Below are 26077 nucleotides of genomic sequence, written 5' to 3'. Positions count from 1 at the left end.
TTAAATTAATCTAACAGTAATTTAAAAGTTTATTAGGTGAATTTGACATGTAAAAAGGCGTATTTGATTTGTGATAGTTCATTTGAATTTAAATATATGTTTTATTAAGAATTAAGTTAATTTAATAAGTATTAAAAATTTTCAAACTAATATCTGTCATGACTTCTATTTATTAATGTTATGAAAAGTTTATTATAACCAAATTTTCGTAAAATATGGGTTCAACTATGAACTTTATAATTCAATGCTATTAAGGTATACAGTATTATAGACACACATGTAAGCAGATATTAATTGGACAATTATAATATTGAGTGATGCATTACAGTTACAGTGAACAACGTGAAATATATGAAATAGAATATATATTAAAAGAGTAAATAATATTTAAGTTATATATATATATAGTACAATATTCTGTCATTTATGTGTTTAGTGACGTCCCGTGTGAGTTCTGCGAACAAGTTGTCAATCATCTCCGTGATGTGCTTGTTGCAAACACTACGGAGGCTGAATTCCATCGTGTTCTCATTGGTATGTGTATTTGAACAAAAATATTTCAAAATAAAACTTAATTACTTCTTAATCCTTTTTAATAATTTCAATATATTCGACTTAATTTCCGGTTTTACACGCCGTTCGTGCCTTGAAGCTTGTAAAACTCTGGCTCTTTTTGATAAATAATACTTTTTTTAAAAATTTGTTGTTTCACTCACATAAATACTTTTAGTAAATTTTATGCCCTTTCGTCTCTTTCTGCACAATATTTTTAACCACTGAACTTACGAAATTTTTCGATACAAAAATTTATACCACAACTACCAAAACCAAATCTTGTCAATTTTATATTTAGAAAATTAATTTTCCAATTCCGTTGTGTTGAAATATTTTAGACATAAAATGAATTTCATAATTAGTCAATATTTCAATTTTAGATAAAATTACAAAGGATTTGATAGAGAATAAGGATTTAAGATAGTAAACATATATGCATTCTTTAATCAACAATTTGGCCAGACTGCAAATAAATGAACTGGTTTAAATTGTTGCACCTTATAGGCCATATAAAAAAGAACCTTATAAGAACTGACTTACAGTACATTTAACTTATATTGAAAGTGTTATTTTATACTCTCTGAAATTTAAATGATATACATTTATTACAGGTCTCTGCAAGCAAACTGGCACCTTCAAATCCGAATGCCTGAGCCTCGTTGAGCAATACTACTCCGTTATATACAAATTCCTCGTATCGGAGTTAAAAGGAAATGAAGTTTGCGCATTGATGGGCATGTGCTCGAAGAAGATTGATGTACCTGTTACGGTGTTGCTCCCCAAGGAATTAGCAGTTAAGACTCTGCCACGGTCATCCGTTCTCATAGGAGCTGATGAAGCCAATAGTTACACTACTTCGAAGGTCATTATTTATAAAAAAAAAATATTAAACTTTTAATTACTTGTTCTCAAAGACACGTCCGATGTAAAAGTTATTCACAACGGAACCTTATGTCTCCAAATCTGTTTATAGCGAGCGTTTCTATTGCTGTGAACAGAGTCAAAACTCGAGAATACACAACTAATGTCATTAAAGCTAAGGAGTTGCCAGTGATGACATATGGAGAGTTGGTCACTTACAATGGGACTCATAAGAAAGCTCAAGGTCACCAGGAAAGCGATAGAGTGGATTATACTGGAAGTTTCGCTGCAAGATCGAATGAGTGTCCAGTGCTATTTGTAATTATTGTTTATCGTTTTAAGGAAATAAAAAAAAAAATAATATATTTCAGGTTGGCCGCGTACCAGTGGCGAGTAAGCAAACAAACGTTCGCATCGTGGGTGCAGAAGAACCGTCGACCGCAGCGCCTTTGCCCATAGAACGAATGTACGTGACGCTACCACAGAACAAGGCGCTTTGTTCCTTCTGCCAGTATTTCCTGCACTATCTGCAAGTGGAACTGAGCGACGTTCGTACCGAGGTCAGCTTCAATGCCAAATATATTTTAGATACTGATACTGCTCAATATAAATTGGGGATCGCCCAATCTACCAATAGTACATTAAAAATCAATCCCTAGTGCTGTCTCGCTCGCACAGTACATACCACACGCAGACCTGTTGCGGGTTTACTCACCCAGGAGTTGTACTACGTAAAATGTATAGAAATAGCGGCAAAATGAAGAAGCCAGATTTAGCAAGAAGCAAAGAACAGTAAGAACAAGCCAAGTATTGAATTCAGTGTTTTGCGACGAACTTTTACTCGACGACCAATCTCTTACACAGGTATTAAAACCGTTCCCTCCACATATAGAGGATAACAGGTACTCATAGAGAATGGTCACTTGTTCACTAAAATGATGCAGTTTGCGGACAATACCACCGTGCACAATTTCTTAAAACTTTAACAAAGTAGAGCCTGAAGAATTGTATGTTTGTCTATAATCCTCAGATATTGAAAAGTGTCTAATAAGTACGTCCGTTGGTATTAAACTGATCATTCTTTCACCCGTAAGACCTTCGATAGGCATAGGCCATTCACATTGATTTAGGCATGTGTCCAGTGACTTTCGACGACCATAGCAAAGTCGTCTGTCTACCTGTCTGGCTACAAAGCCAGCATCCATCAGTTCCGCTATACCAATCACATTATCATCATCATTTCAGCCATGGAACGTCGCTTGTTGGACATAAGCCTCCTCTTTAGATTTTCATAAGGACCGGTTGGAAGCCTGCATCCAGTTTCTTACTACGATCTCAGCAATGCGGTTCACCATAATGGTGTATGTCCTTGGCCATACTTGCCGGTCTGTGGTCACACCTTAAGGCCTCAGCGGGCAAACCTTTCTAATCCTTCCTGATTGAAAAGTCAAAAGTGCAGAATGAATAATTGAAGGCAATACTTGCACTATTTATGAGCGATGATAATTCAAAATTTGCCGCGTTACTCTGTACCAGTGTGTCTCAAAGCTATTTATAAGTAAAGGCTATAAATATAGATTTTGTGCTCCAGGACGCGATAAAGACCGCCGTATCCAAAGCGTGCGACAGTCTGCCCGAGTCGGTGGATGGCGAGTGCAAGCAGTTCGTCACAGAGTACGGGCCCGCTGTCATCGCGCTGCTGGTGCAAGAGATTGACCCATCTAGTGTAAGTTAATACTTTCAATATGGCAACTACAAAAATACATTGATAGCATGACAAACATCCTGACAAAAAATGGAAGGGAAAGAAGGCAAGGGTATAGATGGCGCTCATAATCTTTTTTCTTCTACCTCCACTTTGCTGCACTATCGTAAGTCGCGGTACAGTTGTTGTGGTAGCATTATACCATATTTTTCACCACTTCAGTTCAACTTAAGTTTAGTTTTATAACACCTACATAGTAGTAATTTATTGAAAATTGGTGAGTAAATACAAATAACAGTCAAAATTGTGAAATGTTTGAAAAACACATATTGCGGAAATTAGTTTGACGCTAATATAGTGCAATGGCTGAGTAAAACACGTATAAAATTTTTGATTGTAAACATGTAGCAATAGCCGCTGTGGTATTCATAATAATCTTGATATCAGCTGTGTAGCTGACATATTTAAAAATATTTCAGTGATTATGGTCTGTTCATGAAATATGACACTCGAAATTTCCATTCCACACCAGGTTACTATTTCAAGGAACCCCCCCCCACTTGGAAATATTACGTTACAAAACTTAGACATCACTTCCTAAAAATAATGGATAATCATAGTAAAATTTAATACCTACCAAATTTAACTAAATTATGTCTCACCTGTTCTCACAAAAACCGATTTTGTCATATAGTTACGTAGTCATGTCTTCGAATGGCTATTGTACTCTTACATACGTTTAAAAGATATTTGTAAAAATCCAATAATAATATATTCCTGTAAATTTTGTAGGTTTGTCCAGCGTTGGGATTGTGCCCTCAGACGGAAGAAGTTCGCCGTGTTTCCATCAACTCGGAAAAGTCCAACTGTCCTCTCTGCCTATTTGCTGTTGAACAACTCGAAGCTATGCTCAAGAACAACCGCAGTGAGGTAATAATGGCAGGAGTATCATTTAAATTCAAATTATCTTTATTGATGGTTTATTAACTCGTACTTTTGATTTTTCAATTATTTTATCTGCTGAGAAGATTTGGCGGGAATCTTAACAGATGTTCTCTTTTAAATGAAAAATGATATTTAATAATGTGACGTTATTATCAGACGAATAGTTGTATATATATTATATATAATATATATAATTATACATTTATTTTTTAATCTTTGTGACTAATAATCTAAATTTACATTTAAGGAAAGTATTCGTCGCGCCTTAGACGGCCTGTGCAGCCATCTATCGGCGAAACTTCGCACAGAGTGCGTGGACTTTGTGGATGCTTATTCCAACCAACTTGTGGAGATGCTCGTAGCCAATATGAATTCTCAAGAGATATGCGTGTTCCTTAAACTGTGCGAAGATAAGGTCAAGGACCCCTTGAAGATCACCCGCCAGACCATAGACAAGTACCATGAGCAACCGCAGATGAGAGGTGACAGGAATAACTTCAGAAGGAAATCCATGCTGCCTAAAGAGATGTTGGAAACTGTAGACGGCGATATTAGTAAGAAATACTTATTACTTTTACTATATGTATACTAGAATTTACATAAACTAGTTTTTAAGTACTGTGTCAGAGACACACGTGATAGAGGCAAATATGTTCAGAATAAAAGTAATAACACTGGTTTTGCAACCTTTCTTTTGTGTAAACAGTAGGTAAAACATTATAAGGCAGAGGACAATTAATAGCTTATTTATTTTAATAAATGGAAGACCTAAAGGCCTGAAAAGGTCAAAATGGTCACTCTTGGCATAAACCGATCTCTTATGAAACCCGTACATAAAACATACAAACAATAGGAAAAAAAGAATTAACAATACCAAAAATCAAACTCTATGTGCAAATGTGTTGCTAAGTCAGACTAAAGAACAAAAAGATTCCCAATGTTTTTTTTCTCAGCTTCAGCCTATTTGTATAAAAAAATATCAGAATTGTGTAACGTATGTGAAAAGATTAGTCAAGAATTCTATTTTCAAATTGTTATATTATTTTTAAACTTGCCAGTTTTTCAATCTTTTAGTGTTACCAACATAATTACATCAAAATATTTTTATAGTATCCTGACTGTCTGTTAGATAGTAGACATATTGTGGACGGTCGAAACACTCGCTTTCTAAAGCGGAGATAATAACACAAAAAATTTTATTTAAAATATCGTTACTTTACCACATTTTTAAACTTGAGATGATCAGAATTGAAAGAAAAAGAAAGGTTGTTAGATATTTTTTTATATTGTGTCTGATGTTCACCAGGTACCAACGAGATCCCCGACCACACGGTGAATGGACGTCCAAAGAAACATCTCAAGCAGAAATCTGTGTGCGTCATTTGCGAGTTTGTCATGAAGGAGATAGATGATCAGATCAAGGACAAACACAATGACGTAAGTCTTTATATACTTTGAAGTGGATAGCACCTTTGTTTTCCTACCTTTTAATCCGTATAAGCGAATGTATTTATATCTGCTCTAGGGGCTTCAAAGCTTTTTGGTTCACTATACTGTTGGTGGGATATCTTTACTATCTTTTGACTAAAAGGAACACGACTATCTATAGAATTTTAGGAGCACAAAACCTCAGCAGTAGTGTTGTTCCCTATCCTTATTGAAATAAGACATGTGTAACCGCATTAGTCTTCCATATGGAATAATATAAAGATTGTTTTTTTATTGTTAAATTGCTATTTGTAGCACTGCATGAATATCATTAGGTTTTTTGCAGTCGTTTGGTGCATGAGTTATTCTTGTTGCACTTTACTTGTTACTAGTAGTCCGTTGTCTGCCTACAAGACGATTATTCCGGCTTCGGTCGGTATTCGCGGGTTACAAATGAGGTGATAAAATAGGAAGGTTCAAGTTTGGCACCAATAGGAATATTTTATCCAAATATGGTAGCATTCACTTTATAATACGAAATGTCCGACAACCCGGACTAAGAGTTTTAACTGCCTCCAAGTGAAATAACTAAAGTAACATCCCAAGCTGAAGCTCCAAAAGCAGTGAGTGTCAATTTTGAGATTTTTTTGTTGAAAATGAAATTATTAGAGACATTGGTGTATATATATATATTTATATATATATATATATATATATATACCATTTTTTATTTCTCTCTGGTTATACGTTGTTTTCCTATCTTATAAACGTCTGTACAGTTTTATTACTGTAGTGCTACTGAAACCTCTTTACCCTGCTTTTGGAAAGCAGTGTAGTGGGGGTCCGAGGAAAAAAGAACAAGTCTTTTAGCGAGTGTTGACGGCAATTTGTCAGAACTTTGAGAATAATGGTCTCTTCTCTTTTCATCTCGTTGCACTCATATATAAAGCGCGGTAGCACAAAGTATATTAATATAATGTTCACAGAGCTGCCTTTGAAGTAACGTATATTTGTATAAGCATTTCAATGTAATGAAATACTACATTACTAAGAGCTTGATATATTTTTTATTCCTTATGTTTTATAAGTAATTTTTCCTAGTTTTTGTTATAAACATTGTACAAAGTAAGGCTTTGTTGTTTCAAGGACGAAATAAAGAAGATAGTTCACGGTGTATGCAAACGAATGCCTAAGTCGGTTCGAAGCGAATGCGACCAGTTCGTAGAGAAATACTCGGACCTCGTGATCAGTCTACTGGCCCAGGAGTTGGATCCCTCTGAAGTATGCCAGGAGTTGAAGCTTTGTGACCCCTCCGGCATGCGAACAGTCAAAGGTTTGTTCGAATTTTACTTGCCTAACACAGGTTTTTTACATCTTTATACTCTGACAATAAGGCTAATTAAAAGATTGTAAGAGGTATGCTATTGTTTTATCTAATAGGTGTCAAGACAGTGTCATGTCTGTCTTTACTCAATTACCACTTTAGACGGGGGCCTATTGGAAATCTATACCGGAGGCCTATGCATGAAATTATGATAAATCAGCTGTTTTAAATACACATTAATGATTTATAAATACTTTATCCAACTAAATGATTGATGCACAACTTAGTCTTAAATACTTCGACTTGCTTAGATTCAATCGGCAGAGAGATCTAGCTGGAGGATTCTACCATTGGTCATTATTAATATTAGTTTGTTATTCCAGCAGAGGCGATACTGGACTGCGCGGTCTGCGAGACGGTCGTGATGGCTGTGAAGAAGGTGTTGAGCAATGACAAGGTGGACCGCAACATCGTGCACGTGGTGGAGAAATCTTGCGCTCTACTACCAGCCAAGTACTCTGACAGGGTCAGTATCTTCATCATTTCGGCTGCAGCACCTTCTCTGCTGGACATAGACCATCACTATAGATTTCCAAAAGAACCAATTTTCTATTAATATATGCAATAAATAAATAAAAGTATATGTAATGTTTCTTGTTATATAAAAATATGTATAAGACACTAGTGTCTGTTTGAATTTTTAATGTTGTCTCAGCTATAAAGGAACACAATAGAACAATTGCTTGTGGTAAATTTTAAATTACATTTAACTTATGTGTACTGCTGATGTACCTTAATAAATAAATCTGTCATTGCCATTAATATCCATTTCTTAAAAGACCGTATGAACCTTACTGGCTGAATATGATTGAGATAATCTTTAAATGTGCAAAAATGCTTGCAATTCACCATTCACATTGAACTTTACAAACAAACAAACTATATTATAGTATTATCTAAACCAAAAATCTATGTTTATAGACAAACAAAAGTACTTTTAAACATTTTTTATAATTTATCTAGAAAACTAGTTAGTAATAACTGTTAATTGCCCAAAAAAATTTTTTTTACTGTCACTTCAATGCCACAACTGAGTCTTATTAGTTCTTTGCTTTTGGCAGAGGATTCATGATCATATAGGTTGTTGCTCCTTCTTAGTCTTTTATAATTTTTCCCTCTAGAGATATTTGCTCTGTTCTGGACATCATTATCATTTCAGTCATAAAATCGACAAACATAGACCTATCCCAAAGATTTCCAATAGAACCTATTCCAAGCGGTCGACCTCAACAAGGTCGTTTGTCCACTTTGGTTGAAGTTCTACTCCATGTTTGCCAGTCTGTAGTCTTTTGCTGATCTATCATATTTATTTGATCGCATAGGACATTAGTACAAGAAGCAAAAGTAGGTTTTAGTTGTAAATTACCCAACTTAATTATTATTGTAAAAATATTTAACTAAGCCGCAGATTGACCCGGGTTAATTGTAATGGTATTGGTTATAAGTTAACAATCAATTTAACTACTCTTGGTTTCTATATTATTTAATTTTTATCAAAGCATTTTAATCTGCCACAGTGCCACACCATGATGGAGATTTATGGGGACAGCATCATTCATATTATCGAAGATCTGGGTACCAAGGGAGTCTGTGAGAAAATCGGGCTGTGTTCCGATCACAGCGCCGCCTACGTGCACATGCATACCGACGGCAACTAACAAATGGTAATTACATTCGAACAATTCTTCTAAGCTTAGTATATTATGTCTATGTATGTATGTGTGTGTATATATAAATACATATATATATATATATATATATAATTTTTTTATTTACTATATAACAAATAATAGACTCATCACGATACCTCTGAGGCTATACAACGCAGAGACTTGAGATTTATTAAGAATATTCCTTTAGCCGAGTCGAGGTCAGATAAGAATGGATTTTACGAAATTTCTAAAGATTTGTTTTAAACCAAAATTAATCAAACAATTTATTTTTATATTTATGTATATTTATATGCAGTTTGTTCACATATAATATGTTAGTTGTCAATGATGAAAAATTATATCATACAGATAAATTCTTTTATTCGAAATTTAAATCACAATTTGTCAAACTTGCAGTTTTTATTAATTAATGACTTATATTTTGTAATTTAAAAGGTTGTATTCGATTCGATTGTCTATATAGACAGCGTTAGCGTACAATATATAATCCACTGGTGTCAATTAAACAATTAAAAGAAGAATTATACAAACAGAGAATCTAGTTTGTAATAAATTTATTGTTACGCTAGCTGTAAAATATGAGTCAATAAATAAATATTTTAATATCAACAATCTTTGGCAATAATGTTGCTTGATTAGTTGGTTTTCATTTAGTTCTATATCTGACAAAAAGTAGTATATACATAAATCAGTATGTTTAATTTTGTTTAAAACATGTGTTGTTGTGTGGTTTCTTCCTTCTTCTCCACAACCATAACACCTTGTAAATCAGAGTAGAGATAAAAATGAAAGGTAAGCGACCACATTTTGGATACAATCGTGTGCTATTTAGGAACGAGCATTGCAGCATTATCCCGGTCACTGCCACTTCGGACAGATTACAGTAATTACCGTAGATTCCCCCGTTTTGGTGTAATTTTTTGTATTAATATATTAAATTAAAATGTTTATTCGTTTCTGTACACGTTGTAATTTCAATATAAATTTTCTTACAGGTTGCAGCGGTTCCTTCATATAAGATAGAAAGATTCGTAATCTCTTTATATTTACTTAAGCCATTTTACCAAATGTAGTAAGTGTTTTTGTAACAGAAAACCAATATTGGATAAGAGTTTATAATAAACGTTTCATTACAGATGTGAACAATATTATATTTTAAGTCATCAGTGCATGCTTCAGTAAAAATCACGACAATTTGTAACACTATCAGTTAAGTAACTAATTGCGTTCATTTTACTTTGCTTTAATGATGAAATTTATTAGTTGACATGTTAGCCTGTGATAACACTTTTTGTAACTGTGTTAAATAAAGTTTTGGGAGAAAAATCGACTTTCATTTATGACATCCTGTACTACCAATTGCTTATTTATTTATCTATTTATTCAACCTTATTACAAAATTTGATAACTTTATTGGTATTCTCTTTTATGGTGTTAAGTCATCGCGTAACTGAATTATATGATTAAAAATTTCGGGATTAAATTGCATGTTTCCTTTTGTGTTTTCAGTTGCGTCGCTGCTTAATTAGTACTAATTATCACTGTGTGATTAGATACGGTTAGATTTCAGAGTTTCGGTTTTTTGGGTTCGAATCTTCAATTTTTATTTCTAAAAGATGGCAAAACTTGTTTCTTATTGAGCTATGCTATCAAAACTCGAGGATTCATTTTCTTTATATTCTATAAATTATTTGAAAAGTTTATTTTGTTTTAAATTTTAAGTTTTTTTTTTGTATCTATGTAACAGAATTTTGTTATTTTAGTGTTTTAAATGTTTACTTTGTTCAATTTTCATTGAAAAAATAGCATTTTTGTAACCACGGAATCTATCTTCGATCTTTACATGGTTTGCTATAGAAACTATTTATTCGCATTGCGTTGTTTTAATTTGCGTCGTATATTTTAGGAACGTAACCACGATGAAAAGTGATGTATTGGTGTACTGTATCGCGGATATTGTAAAAGTAACCATTATTTATTCTGGAATCTTCTCAGATCAAGACGCAATTGGACGCTTAGTAGCTTTAAGTTGTAGGATGCCAATCTAGGAGAGCTCAATCTGATTAGTTTCTTCAAAAATGCGCACTTCTGGCATTCTTCTCATGGCGTACATTGTGGTAACTGAATTATGTGGATAATAACATAAATAAATTATTTGAAAAGAGAGGACTAAGAGTAACACAATTCGAAATTCGAATTATTTATTCAACTTAAATTAGATTATATTTTATTGCCGTCATAGTGGCTCTACCAAGTTTCGTTATTGACAGAGTTTGTAATAAGTGTTGTATAGCTATCGAAACCGCTGTACCGTGCCTTTAGTACGCTCGCGGCGAAGACGGAGGAACTGTCGGTATTATGTTAAAACTCGTGGCGGTGGCTCAAGCTCATTTTACATTCTTCGGCCCCAACTTACTGCGCTATATTAACGGTACAGCGTTTTTGACAACACTAGTCAATGTAATGTTGTTTTCCTCTGCTATACAACAGAGTTTAATCTTGGTAGAGCGATGGTGGATATAGAGGGTCTACGCATGGTATTATTTAGTCTCATATATTTTGTATCTCATTAAGACATTCGCACGTACATATTTAGAGGTAATTCTTTGAAGGCTTTTATTTGACTATCGTAAAATCAAGCCTCATCTAGATGTAGGTAAAGCAATTCACTCTATCAAGGACAATAAGAAATCACAGCGTTGTATTTTTTTCACATACATACACCCTAACAGAGTTTATTTTATACAAGAGGTCTCGATTAGTACACATTGAAATATTTTTTATTTAATTATTATTAGGTGTTGGTGTTACGCCTCTGTTTAAATGCATCATTTCAGTGGCAGCACGTCCACTTCTGGACATAGATTTCAACTAGAACCGGTGAGAAGCGGCCTGCATTAAGTCTTCCGATGACCTTAACAAACTAGTCTATTCATATGGGTTTCGTTCTACTTCGGTACTTTAAGCCCAGCGGCCACTTAAACTTCCTATCCCTGTTGATGACTTGTTATTCTACAGGTCTTCTACATAGTCTAAAATTTATACGGTTTGTTTTGAAATATTTTTCGTTTATATAAAGTTTAAATATTGATGTTACACCGATGTTTTAAATGAAGATTACTTAATTTTTTAATTTTTTTTATATGTACGATATTTATTTCTTCTTGTTTTCAAACGATAGTATAGGCCCCACTCAAAAACCGCTAAGATTCGAGCGATTTCTCACAACCTTTACTATGTTGTGTGGTCCAACTAGTAGAGTGCCTACCCACGCCGTGTTTACAAGAACTTTTCGGCCCCAAAAGGCTCCGGTTCACGTGCTTTATTCATTGTAAGTTATTACTTGTAACATTGAACAAGTTTAGTGTAACGTGACGACGATGACGTGTACTTAAACCTGTCAGTACGGAAAATAATTAAGGAACATTTGTATTAATAAATGTTTTTAATAAAATACAATATACGTATCTAAATAATTCAGTGTTAACTATAAAACAAAACTAGCAAATAAAGTTTAAAAAATAAACATCAATAATAATTTAAGTATTTTAAAAAATTAAAAAATGTTTGTAAACTTATATTAAAACACACGTACACATTGATAAAAAAGATTCATTAGGAGGCTATTGAAGTGTTTGGGCTGTGGCATTCACGGTCGTCTACATTCACCTGGGCCTCGAATTTGGGTTGGTATGGGTTATTGCTCGCTAGGTATTCTGCCAACCAGATTATAGGTTCTGACGGTTTCACTTCTGCGAGAGCGGCTAGTGCCGGCACTAATGCAGGCTCTAGGCGATTTTGAATGTAGTCCTTTATTTGCCAGTTAAGAAGCAGACTGTCAACAGTCACTGTAAACAAACATATATAGTAACTGGTTACAAGTGTAAAACTTAAAAAGGATGAATATATATAATATAATTATAGCATGTTTGCTCTGAAATAACATACGGCACAACCCATTTAAAAATCTATGGTTTCAGAAATAATACCGCAATGATAATATAGTATAAAAAAGCGTTTTCAAAACTAGGATCACTAAATATTAAATTTAATTATTATTTTCTTATCCCCGCAGACTTTATACTGCCAGAAGTTATTGGCCTGTCGCATTCTAATAGAATAAATTAATAAGGTAACATTATAGTCATCAAAGTAACGTTTGCTAACAAATGTACCATACAATAACCCTTTAAAGTTTTTAAATCTATATGTATCACTCAAGCAAGTGATTTCTAGTAACGAATAAACTAACATCAATTTTTAAAAAACATATTCATGCCTTATATCAGAAAACAGGGTATTATTTTTTTACAATTAAAAAAAAATTAAACATTCAACTTTAAAATTGGTAAAGGAGAGATCCGTAGACCAAGGGAAGTAATTGTCATATCCCAACGGATTGAACAGGCAAGCCGAGTAGCGCGCAGAAAAGATAGTCACTAAGGCGTTCGAAAATAAGACAACGATCCCGCAAGCACCAAATGGGACATCTACTCACAAAGAGGACTGTCGTTGTGGATGTCCTGCGGCTGAAATGATAATGATGCAAATTTTAACCATTCAATGTTCCAGATTCAAATCTGTATAGCATTAATTTTATAGTTTAAATTGTGTACAATAAAATAAATAAACATTGTAATTGTTTCCTTTATTGGTAAGTTTAAGGTACATCAATGTGTTAAATTAAAAATAATAACTTTATTTGAATAGTTAACTAACAAATATTATTATTATATTTATTATATATATTCAATTCAATATCTACATTCCGTTCACGTAAAATATTATTATTCGCTAGATCAAATCAAAAGTAATCGTTCAAATTAAAAGTCAAGATGAAGGCATACTTTCAAACGCAACAGCTAATTATAGCGCTACCGAAACCGCTGTATGAATAAAAGGTGAAGTGGGGGCCGAGGATAAAAGAGCATGAGCATTGCCGCACTGAGCGTTGACGGTGGACAGACGGGACGGACGATCGATCTTCCCCTCAGTCTCGCCGCGCACATACCTTAGGCGCGGTACATCGGTTTCAGTAGCATTATAGAAGCTATTTGATTGATCACTAGCTGTAAAATAATGTGTTTCGAAAGCAAACGGTCTGTGTTATTAGTTATAGCTTTTAGGACATCTCCGTAGGTGCTGGCGTGTGGCAACGTGGGTCACTTTTCTCGTGAGTGTGCGGTACGACCTCAGGTTCGCTGGGATGGTTTTCGATGAGGTAGTTGGCCAACCAAATTATCGGTTCAGCTGGTCTCTCCCGGGCCACGGCTGTGAGTGCCGACTCTAGTATACCTCCGAAATGTTTCTGTATGTAATCGTTTATCTGCACGTGACGTAGAAGAGGACCTACAATCACTGTAATACAAAAGTTGTTGAATTTTAACGTAAAGTTAGCAACTAATATAAATATTACATTTGTATTCACTATTCCTAGGAATAATGTATAATTATATAAATAATAATAACAATGCAATTATGTACCTTGTAACGTTGCAAGTTAACGTCCCATAAATCTTAGTTAAAATTTTAACCAAAAAAATATTATCACGAGAAACGTCTCATAAATTGCAATACAGCAAAAAATTGTTCAACCCTTAGCGGGTAACGGTACGTCTCAAGTGGCGTGGGGTCGTGGGAGCGCGCTATTGGTTCAGGGATCTTTGTTTTTATAACAAAAATTCCTATGCGCCGCGCACCAGCGACAGCAGTTCACATTTGCCAGGAGAAGGATCCAGGCCTCGGTCGCGTTCACTAGCTAGGTGTCGTCTCACGCACCGACGCACACTCTTTGTGTCGGTTGCGTTCACCAGCTATGTGTCTTCATACGCGCCGGGGCCAATTAGAATTTACGTTATAAATTCACGCCTTGGTCCTATTCATTCTCCGGGCATCATTTAGTTAACGCCACAACCTTTACATCGTCTCGCACCCCAAGGGGTAAGTGTTGAACAAATATTATGAAGACATCATTATTAAGTAGCGCTTATCTATAAGTTAGAGCTCAACATTTTGTCTGTGTCCATAGTTCCATCATTATGTATTCATTATTACTTTTCAATTTGTTTATTTATTTATCTCTTCTATTTTTGTTTTACATGCTTTACATTTTGTAACTCCGTTCTGACAGTAAACAATCACATCAACTGCTTTCGGTTTCTACCCTTCCTTCATCGCAAGCCATCTCCGGGTTTACTGTCAGCGGAGCAATTGTACATATACTTATATATGTATATCATAACTGTGACATTTATTCACAGGTGCGAGTTTTAGATTGCAAAGTTTACACTGCGACTTTTATACTGCGAGTTTTATACTACGACTTTTATACTGCAAGTTTTACACTGCAAGTTTTACACCGTTGAAATTATATCACCGTGCACCGGAACCGACACATACTGCAACCTACCGGCGCTCCCTGCTCTCGACTTGCTGCCGCCTGACCAGTCCTGGGAGATCGTGCAGCTGCCTACCACCACCATCAGGGGAGTACCGAACTGCGGTGCAAAATTAGACCAGGCCTTTATTTTATTGCCAGCAACTATTTCTCTTTCAACCGGCACACTGGCGCCCTTAACGTGGTATTAAAAGGTCTGATTTTGCATTGTAGTGTAGTTATGTGATTGTTTTTTTATTTAATTAATTTTGTAAAACGTTATTTTTGCCCTTTTTTTTATTGCCAGCAACTGAAGTGTACATCCTTCACTTAAAAAAAAAAAACTACTTCACTTTCCAGTTTTTTTGTTTAGTTTAACATACATTTTGTTCTTATGTTGTAACTTTTTTTGCTTCTGCTATTTTTTCATAGGACCGTACACATTAGTTGCAGTTATACGCATCATTTTCATATTTTTTGTGTTATTTTTTTTATTTCTTATACTAGCAACCATAACGTTCGTTAGTGAATTTGTAACAGAACGGAGTAGATTGAGTAGAATACTTGTTCAACACCTTCCTTATTGTGGTGCATTTAATTTTTTCTTCTTTCTCTCTTTACCAATTTATAAAAGTAGGTTAAACATGGCGCTATTGTTAACAACTTACGTAAACAAATCGCTACACTGGGTCCTCTTTTTCCTTCTGACGATGTTTTATACTAATAGAGTCATTCAAAATTCGGACGATTCCGATAGCGTAGAAGACGTGCTTGTTAAGACATACGTTATTCTTGATTCTTTATATAAAATGTATAATTAAAAATAATTCTCTCTTATGTATTAAAAGTATTGGCCGGTAAAAATGTTGGAACATGGCACATAAAGGATTTAAAAATAATAGGTTTGAATAAATAATAAACATAATGCGACACAACATAAACTAAAGCATTACCATTAACCGCGTAATATTTCGTTTGGGTTATTAGAATGAATCTATAACCTTCATAATTGTTTGGTCGCGTTAGTAATCCTTATAATGATTACTATTGCTAGTTTGTTTGCGAGAAGTATGAAAGAATGAGTTTAAAAGGATAAAAATGAAATTGTTATCAATAAGTTCGGATTTTATTTCCTTTAAATGAAATAAAATCCTTCGGTGACGCGCGGGGTAATGTAACGTTGCAAGTTAACGTCCCATAAATCTTAGTTAAAATTTTAACCAAAAAAATATTATCACGAGAAACGTCTCATAAATTGCAATACAGCAAAAAATTGTTCAACCCTTAGCGGGTAACGGTACGTCTCAAGTGGCGTGGGGTCGTGGGAGCGCGCTATTGGTTCAGGGATCTTTGTTTTTATAACAAAAATTCCTATGCGCCGCGCACCAGCGACAGCAGTTCACATTTGCCAGGAGAAGGATCCAGGCCTCGGTCGCGTTCACTAGCTAGGTGTCGTCTCACGCACCGACGCACACTCTTTGTGTCGGTTGCGTTCACCAGCTATGTGTCTTCATACGCGCCGGGGCCAATTAGAATTTACGTTATAAATTCACGCCTTGGTCCTATTCATTCTCCGGGCATCATTTAGTTAACGCCACAACCTTTACATCGTCTCGCACCCCAAGGGGTAAGTGTTGAACAAATATTATGAAGACATCATTATTAAGTAGCGCTTATCTATAAGTTAGAGCTCAACATTTTGTCTGTGTCCATAGTTCCATCATTATGTATTCATTATTACTTTTCAATTTGTTTATTTATTTATCTCTTCTATTTTTGTTTTACATGCTTTACATTTTGTAACTCCGTTCTGACAGTAAACAATCACATCAACTGCTTTCGGTTTCTACCCTTCCTTCATCGCAAGCCATCTCCGGGTTTACTGTCAGCGGAGCAATTGTACATATACTTATATATGTATATCATAACTGTGACATTTATTCACAGGTGCGAGTTTTAGATTGCAAAGTTTACACTGCGACTTTTATACTGCGAGTTTTATACTACGACTTTTATACTGCAAGTTTTACACTGCAAGTTTTACACCGTTGAAATTATATCACCGTGCACCGGAACCGACACATACTGCAACCTACCGGCGCTCCCTGCTCTCGACTTGCTGCCGCCTGACCAGTCCTGGGAGATCGTGCAGCTGCCTACCACCACCATCAGGGGAGTACCGAACTGCGGTGCAAAATTAGACCAGGCCTTCTGCCCACTACCCTTAGATAATTAAATACATATGTATTTTTCTTTGTCTGCCTTTTTACTGCCAACTACCCATTTAAATAAATACTTTTCTTTTTTTTCAACCGGCACAACCTCAGAAGAAGAATGTCATAAGAGACCAATTTAATGGAATCAATTTGAGGCTGTAATAGCATCCTTTAACTTACAATCCGTGTGTTCTAAACTCGTCCTTGTGTGATAGGAATCCACAACAAATTCACTAAATACCTTTTGTTTGATACACTTGTTTAACCGAGTGCTTGATAATTCAAAGGCATTACAAGAGACATTCTTGTAAAAACGTACACTCGCCAAAGAGATTTATATTTAACTTAATTAGAAATTACTTTTATTTTTACCAACACGACTAATTATTTAAACTAAAAATTCCTTTAATTATGGAAGTCCAATTGCTTTGTTATAATTTATATATAATATATATATTTAAATTACTTGATATTTAAGATATTTCTTTAAATCTTGTTGATTTATTTTGATTTCTATAACAATAGTTCTAAATAATGTAACTGTTAATAAAAATTAAAGCGATTATTTAGTTAAGAATAAAGAAATAATCTAAGCACTCAGCGTATCCAACAGCTTGTTTTCACTTCGCATTCAGTTTGTAACGTCACATATTTATTATCTACACTCTTGTATATAACGTACACAAACGTAATATTTTTCTGCGTTTATTAGGTTTTTTTCATCACACTTCCACTGAAAGTTTATGTACGCATTGCAAAATTAAAAACTATTATTTACCAGTTTTAAAATTATTTTATACAAAAAAAATAATAGAAAAAAATTATTAATATTTTTGTATGCGAGACTATGCTTATTCGTTTATCTTAATTATTGTTATCTAGTACCATAATGAAAATATTACAATAACATTGTAATATTGTTTATTTGATCGATAAAGTTAAAGGCTATCCAGAACTATCCTAGGGCACAGTATTAAAAAAAAATTAATCCTGGAGCCTTGTAAAAAACTTCAAATAATTTGAAAATTATGATCTCTCGCTTTAATTCAAATATTTCTTAATGGTTATGTTTTACAATCGGGCCACATACAGATATTAACTTCTTGAAATATTGAAGTAAATTTAAATAACTTCACCGTCATCATTTTAGCCGTAGGACGTAAGACGAGGAGATGGTTAGTATTTCCTGAACGCTGCCCAAAAGGTGTTTAAATTTTTTACTAATGACCATAAAGAAGTCAGTTTCTTCTTTTTATTTTTAACCGGTGGACGCCCACTGCAAGGCACAATCCTCCCATAAAAATCGCCAAATGTCCGGTCTATGTCTTCGGTCCACTTAGTGTGGAACCTACCCACACTGCGTCTACCGTCATCACCGGCAACACACGTTGGTCCAAAACCTTCTAACATTGTGATGATTTGGATGAGAAGAGGTTTCGGAACTTCCTAAACGCTGCCCATCCGAGTTGGATTTGGCACGTGGTGTCTTTCTTAAAGTTGGACGGTATAAATAGACGTCTACAAATTCCAGCATAGCACCTACGACAACTACTTGAGTAGGCACATGGATATAAAACATAAATTTCATCTTATCTATGTTTAAGTCCTGCTTGTTCGGAGGCTTTACTGATAACAATATATCAAGTCAGATTATATAAATAAAAATATTGTAAAAAGTGTACCTACTATTAGGAAAAAAGAAGTGGATCTCCCTTAGAGCTTCAGCGTGATCCTTGCTCCCGTGTAGTGCGTTGAAGTAGTCACCGTACTTCGTGCGGCGACCGTAGCATGCACGCAGGCTGTCCGGCCAGTAAGCTTGCGCCTCGGCTACTCTGTATGTTAGAATATTGCATCATATTCATTTATTCATAGAATTCACCCCATAGGATCATTTACAGTAACATCACGTGTACGTCAAAGAAGCCACAAGAGACAAACTATGTACAAGATGATTGGATATAGGTAATAAAAGATTTAAAAGGCTTAAAAGAATATAAATATATTTAGCTTATAAATAGCTGTGTATATAAGGTTAAAACCTAAAGAAGACCAGTTTGATGTTTTCTTTAAGCTTTTTTTAAAATTAGTAACTCTTGTAGGCCGTTATAAAGTCTTGTGGGAAGGTGTATAGTATTGCCGTATACAACTGTGTACGGTAATGTATGTAATGCCTCAGAATCGTATGCAATAAATTCAAACAAAAACTTATTTTAATGCGAAGGATTTTTATGTGAACATAATGTTGGAAATGAATTTCTCTACTACTATAAAAGTAACCACAGAAACAACACGTCTGTGTTACGTTACATTGTTGTGGACGCCTCTCAAATGTGGATGCGAAACCCTCGTAAAATTGAAAGATGCTATTATAGGGGCGTTGAATCTGATTCTAATTTCCATAGACCCCGTTTCACCGCCCAGCCCGCTTTGATTGTTGGGTAGTTGTCATTTCGTAAAATCCATTCTTAAAAATTTCAATCATGCCTCAAAAAACAATTTTCTGTCCTAATAAACAAGACCAAAAGAGCTATAGTTTTAATTTATGTATTTTTTTAATAAATGCCTTCCTAAATTTCTACCAAATATTACGTCTTTAAGCCTTATAGTATTTAGGCAATATCGCCCTAATGATAGATAAATAACTCTGCCACAAATTCCTAGAATAGTCTAGGAAAATTTTCAAGGAGATTATAAGCAAAAATAAAGGTTAGATTAATAAATAGAAATAAAAACCCGGAATTAGGAATTTGAAATTGTAAATTAAATGGTATGAAAGAATATAGCGAAAGGAGAGCAGCGTTACATGTAAGGGTTGTAGATAAAAGGAAAAGAAGAAAATAAAATGTTATAAAAGTAAATGTAACAATAGAAATAGTAAAAGATCAGAGAGGAGAATTAAAAATAAAATGATAACACAGAAAAAAATATTGCTAAATAAAGACCCTAATTAACAACCGGGTCATAAAAAAGCCTTGTAGTTCCAGCCAGCTATGTCATGTTTAGTCAGTACATACATAGGTACAAATCTCAGGTACATTCGTAATTATAGTGTTATAAGTTATAAGAGTTTATACCGTGCTGGTCCCATCAGCGTGCGCCACTTCTGAATGCAACCTCGTGCGGCGAGCACCATAGCAATGATAGGCCCGCTCGACATCTGGGCCACGAGGTGCGGGAAGTGATGCCGGCCGTAGTGTCCGCGGTACAGCTCCGCCGCTTGCTCCGGCGTCAACCGCAACTCCCGCCTCTGTCAACGATCTGTGCTTTAGTGTACGTCTCATAAAAGCAACCGATATCTTGCGCCAGCTCAAAGAAATGTCTCCTACAGTGACTCCAAACTATTTTTCGATCCAATAACTTTATTTAAATCAGTATTCCCTGACAGCTTCATATCTATTAATAAAGATATGTCTCATTTTTTAAGGTCTATCTAATTGATTTTTAAAATATATCTAGTACTGACTCTAAAACAGTCTCTTGGTTTTTTTTCAATGTATGTGAGTGACATTGACTATATTTTGTCATAATTCTAAACTAACATAATATAACTTAATAATATATAACGTATTTTTATTTATTTCTTTTATTATGATACATATTTGTCTAGACTTTAATCTGACATAGGACTGTCGGTAGGAATCGAAGCAATGCTGCTGAGTAATATGGCATATAAAACTTTAACATATGTCAATTATTACCTAAGTTTTGCGACTAAATTATCATTGAAAATTTTTAAGATGTCATTAAATAGCAACGACTTGAAATTTTAATTACACCTAAATCAACCATCAACTAACATTTAAAAATGTGTTGTTAAATATTTGACTCGCCAAAGTGTTTTAAATATCATTATAGTACAAGTGTGTCTTCATTCTCCGGACTTCTCGGTACTTAAGTCTCTTCATACAGAATTCTACGTAATATAGCATCTGCGATCGTTGTTATGAGCAATTACACTTTTAATACTCTGCAAATACAAGGGGTATCTACTTTGTCTCTTAAATTAAAACACAATAATGTAAAGCTGCTCGGTAAGAGCAAAACAAATAGTAACCAATAGATGACCATAGCAGAATAAATCACTATCGCTAGTTGATCAATGCTCGGAATCCGACAGATTAGATAGAGAATTAATAATTATTATCATTAACAGAATCAAGCGAGAATTGTAGACATATAACTGTACTCACACTAAGTTTAGTTTAGGCAAATAAACGGACAAATGTTTACAATTTTTTGCTTCAAAGAATTGTATAAATATCAAAGCAATACAACAAGTTTTATAACACATTCGTAAATTAGATTAAAAGATTCGTTTCTTTATATGTCGTAACCTTAGAATATTTGCTCTTCCTATAAATAAATTATTAAGCTGTAGTAAGTCCTCGTAACATGAATATCGCTTATGTACTAGTACCCTACTAACGTCAAAATACTAGAAGGTTTTGTAGTTATTTTTTTTAAATGAAATAATGTTAAAAAAGTTTCGTATACTCTCATGTCTCTGCAAGTTTTTCAGGGTACTGTACATCTAATGCAGGGTGTTGGGTAAAGCAAAAGCAGTGTAATCAAAGAGCTTTCAAGCTTTTACGCCTATTTCCAACTATCCTGTATTAAGTAGTCACTCTGAATATGTTGTATTAATTATTTTATTCCAATGTGAGTAAGAGCAGATAGTATACAATAATTAATTTTAATAGTAATCCGAATTTTGAAAACGCTTTTCTTATTTCAGAAAACATTTAATTTTGTTCTATTAGTGTACCATATATTAATTGACAGCCAATGAGCTGTATATTCAACTTGCTGCGTTTCTTTCGCCTGTTCTTCTCAGGTCTGAGGAATTTATCATCCGAACAGATGGTGCTACACTTTATGAAGAATTTTTGAATTATGTTTTCGGTTGGAATCGCCATTTTCGTGCTATTGCTAATGAAGAGAATCTATTAGGGTCATGAGTGCGCATGTCGCGTGCCACACCCCACTAGAAACGTCAAAAGGAATGTTTAATTAATTTTTTTATGGTTTCTATAGATAACAGCAGTGACCGCTCGGGTAGAGATAGGGCGCTCAAGGATCCGTCCGGTAGGGTTGTACAAATTACAAAGTTATTTTACGATACATGTCTAAAAACAGAAAAATGTAAAAAAAACATAAAGGGTTAGTTAAAGATACAAAAACTTCAAAAAAGTGAATATAAACACATCCTATCAAAAATTTATTGTATCAGAAATAATAAATAGCGTAATAATAATATAACAAGAAAAACGTTTTTACAATTCGGATTACCACATATTCAAATTAAATTAAAAAAATTGTTTACTAACTGTCTCTGCAGATTGTACTGGCAGTAGTTATTATCCTATCGCATTCCTATAGAAAAAAAATAATATAACCTATTTTAAAGTGATTACTTTATGCATGGTATACCCTATCCAAAAATCCATGGTTACAGAAATGATAGATAACGTAAATGAATGTAACATATTTCAGAAAAATAACTTTATACAAAGTGTTTGGAAATACGTATAAACTCCTTTTGTACTTTTTCAGTTATAACCAATCATCCTGTACATTTTAATTTTACCACTGGAAATCACAGCTTTTCTCTCACATCATTTAGCAAACCATATTATTGAAGACTTTTGGATTATGACGTATTTTTATTACAAAGACGTTACGCTAATAATGTGTTTGTCATACGATTTATGCGAAGGTTTGAAGCTAAATATCCTGTTTTATCTTAATAAAGTTCATCATAAGGCATGCATTGCAAGGCATGCACATTTACATAAACAAAGCAATTACAAAAAATGAAATTAAAGACAAAAAACTACATTAAAACTGAAAAAGACAAAATAAATACATATATTAAATAAAAATATTCCAGCATGTAAAATATAATATGACGTAATAAAATACTTAATAATATAAGATAATAAACAAAAATACTTATCGAATATACAGTAGCATGCCATATATGTAGAGAAAAAATGTGGGAAATATTTCGGTAGATAGCATGACGGATAAATATACGATCATACGTGATAGGAGAATCTGTTGCCAGCCCTGTGCAGACGTGGGGATGTTTGTGACGCGTAATAATAAGCACGCTTAGGTTGGCTGCTGTCTAACGCCGATATGAGTTTTGCATACTCCAATACGACCCTCCGTCGACCGCTCGGACGCCGCGCTTCCCTCCCCAGTTAAAGGGTACCACACCTCACTCTCAGATTTGATGAATGCTGATGTAATGAAATATTACGACGCTTGCTGCTTTTTATGTTATACACGCAAAGATTTCAGAAAATTAAACGACAAAAAATTTAAACTTCTTGTCAAATTAAAACAACCAAAATTCTGTAATCAATCTGAGTTATGTTTTAAGGAATTAAAACATGGTCTCTCACTTTTGGACTTACACAGTCACGCAAAGAGCTTTGGAATGAGACTATACATATACTAACGAATATAGACGTCATAATCCAGTAAATTGGCAAGTTCAAGTGGGCATTGGCTAGATCACATAGCGTGCAGAACAAAAATCCGATAGGACTTTCAAGTTCTGGAGTAGTGACCACGGATTGGCAAGCGCAGCGTTATATACGTCACCGGTATTATACTGTGGCTGCAGGCTGCTTCAAACCGATCTTATTCAAAACTTCTGGAGAAAGCCTACGTCCAGCAATAGATGTCCTATGGCTAAAATAATAAGGAAGCAGCTACAAAAATTTAGCTACTGCTTTAAAATATCACAGCATGTGTAATATTTCAAAATTTCTATATACAAAAAGTTAGTCCAATCGATATGACCTACGATTTTTTTTTTCTAATATTCTTAGATACAAATGACATTTATGTACTCAGTGTCTTATCAAATATACGACAGCTCAAATTTTAATCCAATCATTGTCGAACAATATCCGGGAAAACCTATATTCAAATAAATAATATTTATTTATTTAATTACTCTTTACTGTACATTGACAGGGTACTAAATTAGATGAAATAGGCAAAAAATTATAATTATTTAGTAAAGAGCGGTCTTATCGCAAACGGTCATTTCTTCTGTATAGATATATATATGTAATAAAATTGTATAAAATGTATTGTATTGAAAATGGATGTACACGTCACAGATTAATTACATTATTGGAAATGATTAAAAAAATAGTTTTAACATCACCTAAAATTATCTGCATATATAATATATTTACGTATGAATTAAATTCTGAAATAGAAAGTCTTACACAGCATTTTAAATTTCATTAAAATATTAAATCAAAACGCAGAGTAAAAATTTCGATCGTTGCAACTAAAATAATGACGAATCTCAGAATTTATAAAAGTGGGGACGTTGACCGTCACCCCAACCTATACCTCCTGCCTTTAAGCGAATCTGTCTGTTAATAGGAAAGATTTTTAAGGACAGTGTCCAGTGTTTCACTTCCGATTTTTTAAATTATTAAAATAAAAGTTTCTTTCTTATACACATATATTCAATGAATAAATCCTAATTCAAAAAGTATACAGGATAATTAGTTAATATTCAAGCGGAAAAAGGACTACATAATAATAATATTGTCAGAAAAAGCGATTTCTAAATCCTTCTTACTACTTAATAAAATTAATTATTTTTTACTATGTTTGCAGACTACGCTGCCACATATTAATGGCTTGTCGCATTTCAATAGAAAATTAATGTTAATTGCATTTTAAAGTGATTGCTTTATAAAGGTTGATTGAAAGTAGTGTAAAAATTTTACAACTTTTTCAGACAAATAAGCTATACATTTTAGATTATTATAATCACCTGTATATATATTGCTTTAAAATAAATAAATAGGTGATATTTTTAAATTTTTAAAATGGATCTAAATACTAATTTTACTTTAAAATACCTTTTTAAAAATAAGTGATAACAAAGATAGTATATGCAAAAGGAACACTATGTTAAACGATAATGAGAGCCTTCATATTATTTTATATATATAATGACTTGATCGACAGACTGAAGATACTGATCTTGTCTGTCCATCGATGGTTGTAGTTTTTTAAAGAAAAGAGTTACGACTATTTTAAATAAAGAACATTTATTCTTTAATAACAGGTAACCAGAGAGTCTCGATAAGCGAGGGCCAGCAGGGCGACCACCAACTCGATGGGCGGACTCTGGGCGGGTGGTAACGGGCCTCGCAATAACGGAAGCACTCAAAAAAGCAAGTCATAGAAGCCTGTGGAGGCAACTCGTCGAATCAGCAACCATGACTTTCCAACTAGGGTGCGACCTTCAGCTATGAAGGTAAACGACCAAGAAGTACAGGTAATATACATTTTTCAAACTACCTTTTAAGTTTGCAAAGCTATTGATAAAAATGTTAATTAATATATTGGAATGATACTGGAATATATAGTAGGATCGAGCTGTACAATTCTGTTATACTTAAAAAATAATTTAAAAAATAAAACTGACTACATTTACTAACAGCCAATATAGAAAATCCATGATTCTTTATGTGATTTTCTATTGCTTCGGCATCTTCGTAGGCTTCTGGCTTTATAATCGCTAACGTTCTTTCAGAATACGAATGGTACTCCGCTTCCGAGTCAGATGATTCTGAAGACATGGTGTAGATTATAAAAAAAATATGGTTATTGTATTGTGGTCTTTTAGAAAATATATTGCGATAGACTTCCATGTAGTTTGACATCTATGATTTTGACAAGTATTGATGTTTTTTTTTAAATTTTTGTTAATGACCAGTTTCGCTTTTCTTACACTATGGAATTAGACCTTTTTGATTCGATTTTCAAATAAAACTAATTAATTGGGATAACTAATATACGGTGCAAACATCTTGAAAATAATTTTGAAACCATGACTAAAGTATTGTAATTTAAATACTTTAAATTACTAATACTAGTTTAATTTTT

General features: G+C 33.9%; 2 protein-coding genes across 3 annotated transcripts in view; one reads left to right on the top strand and one right to left on the bottom strand.

The window, feature by feature from the left end:
• The window catches only part of Sap-r (Saposin-related), a 36422-nt gene extending 26556 nt beyond the window's left edge, over positions 1-9866 (top strand). The window contains exons 11-21 of one of the 2 annotated variants that reach the window (XM_068776347.1): positions 437-534; positions 1167-1417; positions 1788-1976; positions 3008-3142; positions 3914-4051; positions 4314-4620; positions 5373-5503; positions 6641-6827; positions 7205-7344; positions 8396-8542; positions 9547-9866. In XM_068776347.1, coding sequence (XP_068632448.1) covers positions 437-534; positions 1167-1417; positions 1788-1976; positions 3008-3142; positions 3914-4051; positions 4314-4620; positions 5373-5503; positions 6641-6827; positions 7205-7344; positions 8396-8536 — 1717 coding nt within the window. In that variant the 3' untranslated portion in view covers positions 8537-8542; positions 9547-9866. Of the gene's footprint in view, positions 1-436; positions 535-1166; positions 1418-1787; positions 1977-3007; positions 3143-3913; positions 4052-4313; positions 4621-5372; positions 5504-6640; positions 6828-7201; positions 7345-8395; positions 8543-9546 lie in introns of both variants that reach the window. The other variant, XM_068776346.1, reaches the window with a different exon arrangement.
• Positions 9867-13570: 3704 nt separating this feature from the next.
• Positions 13571-25770, bottom strand: LOC137932855 (nucleoside diphosphate kinase homolog 5-like). The gene is made up of 4 exons (XM_068776537.1): positions 25630-25770; positions 20218-20390; positions 18830-18975; positions 13571-13909 (listed from the first exon to the last, which is right to left on the bottom strand). The coding sequence occupies exons 1-4, from the start codon at positions 25768-25770 to the stop codon at positions 13674-13676; spliced, it is 696 nt and encodes a 231-aa protein (XP_068632638.1). The 3' UTR covers positions 13571-13673.
• Between the last annotated feature and the right edge of the window lie 307 nt (positions 25771-26077).

Source organism: Battus philenor, unplaced genomic scaffold (genome assembly GCF_028537555.1).
Source record: "Battus philenor isolate CCGP_79_NKW_IND1 unplaced genomic scaffold, ilBatPhil1.0.hap1 SCAF_12, whole genome shotgun sequence".
Lineage (NCBI taxonomy): Eukaryota > Metazoa > Arthropoda > Insecta > Lepidoptera > Papilionidae > Battus > Battus philenor.
The sequence above is the reverse complement of the archived record's forward strand: the minus strand, read 5'-3'. Positions and strand labels throughout refer to the sequence as shown.

What these genes read in the sequence shown, in the direction of transcription:
- LOC137932855 (XM_068776537.1), bottom strand. Translation starts at nt 25,770, where the DNA reads ATGTCTTCAGAATCATCTGACTCGGAAGCGGAGTACCATTCGTATTCT. An exon ending in ATGGATTTTCTATATTGGCT is followed by an intron (nt 20,391 to 25,629) that starts GTTAGTAAATGT and finishes GATCGTTGACAG; the next exon opens with AGGCGGGAGTTGCGGTTGAC. An exon ending in ACGCTGATGGGACCAGCACG is followed by an intron (nt 18,976 to 20,217) that starts GTATAAACTCTT and finishes TCTAACATACAG; the next exon opens with AGTAGCCGAGGCGCAAGCTT.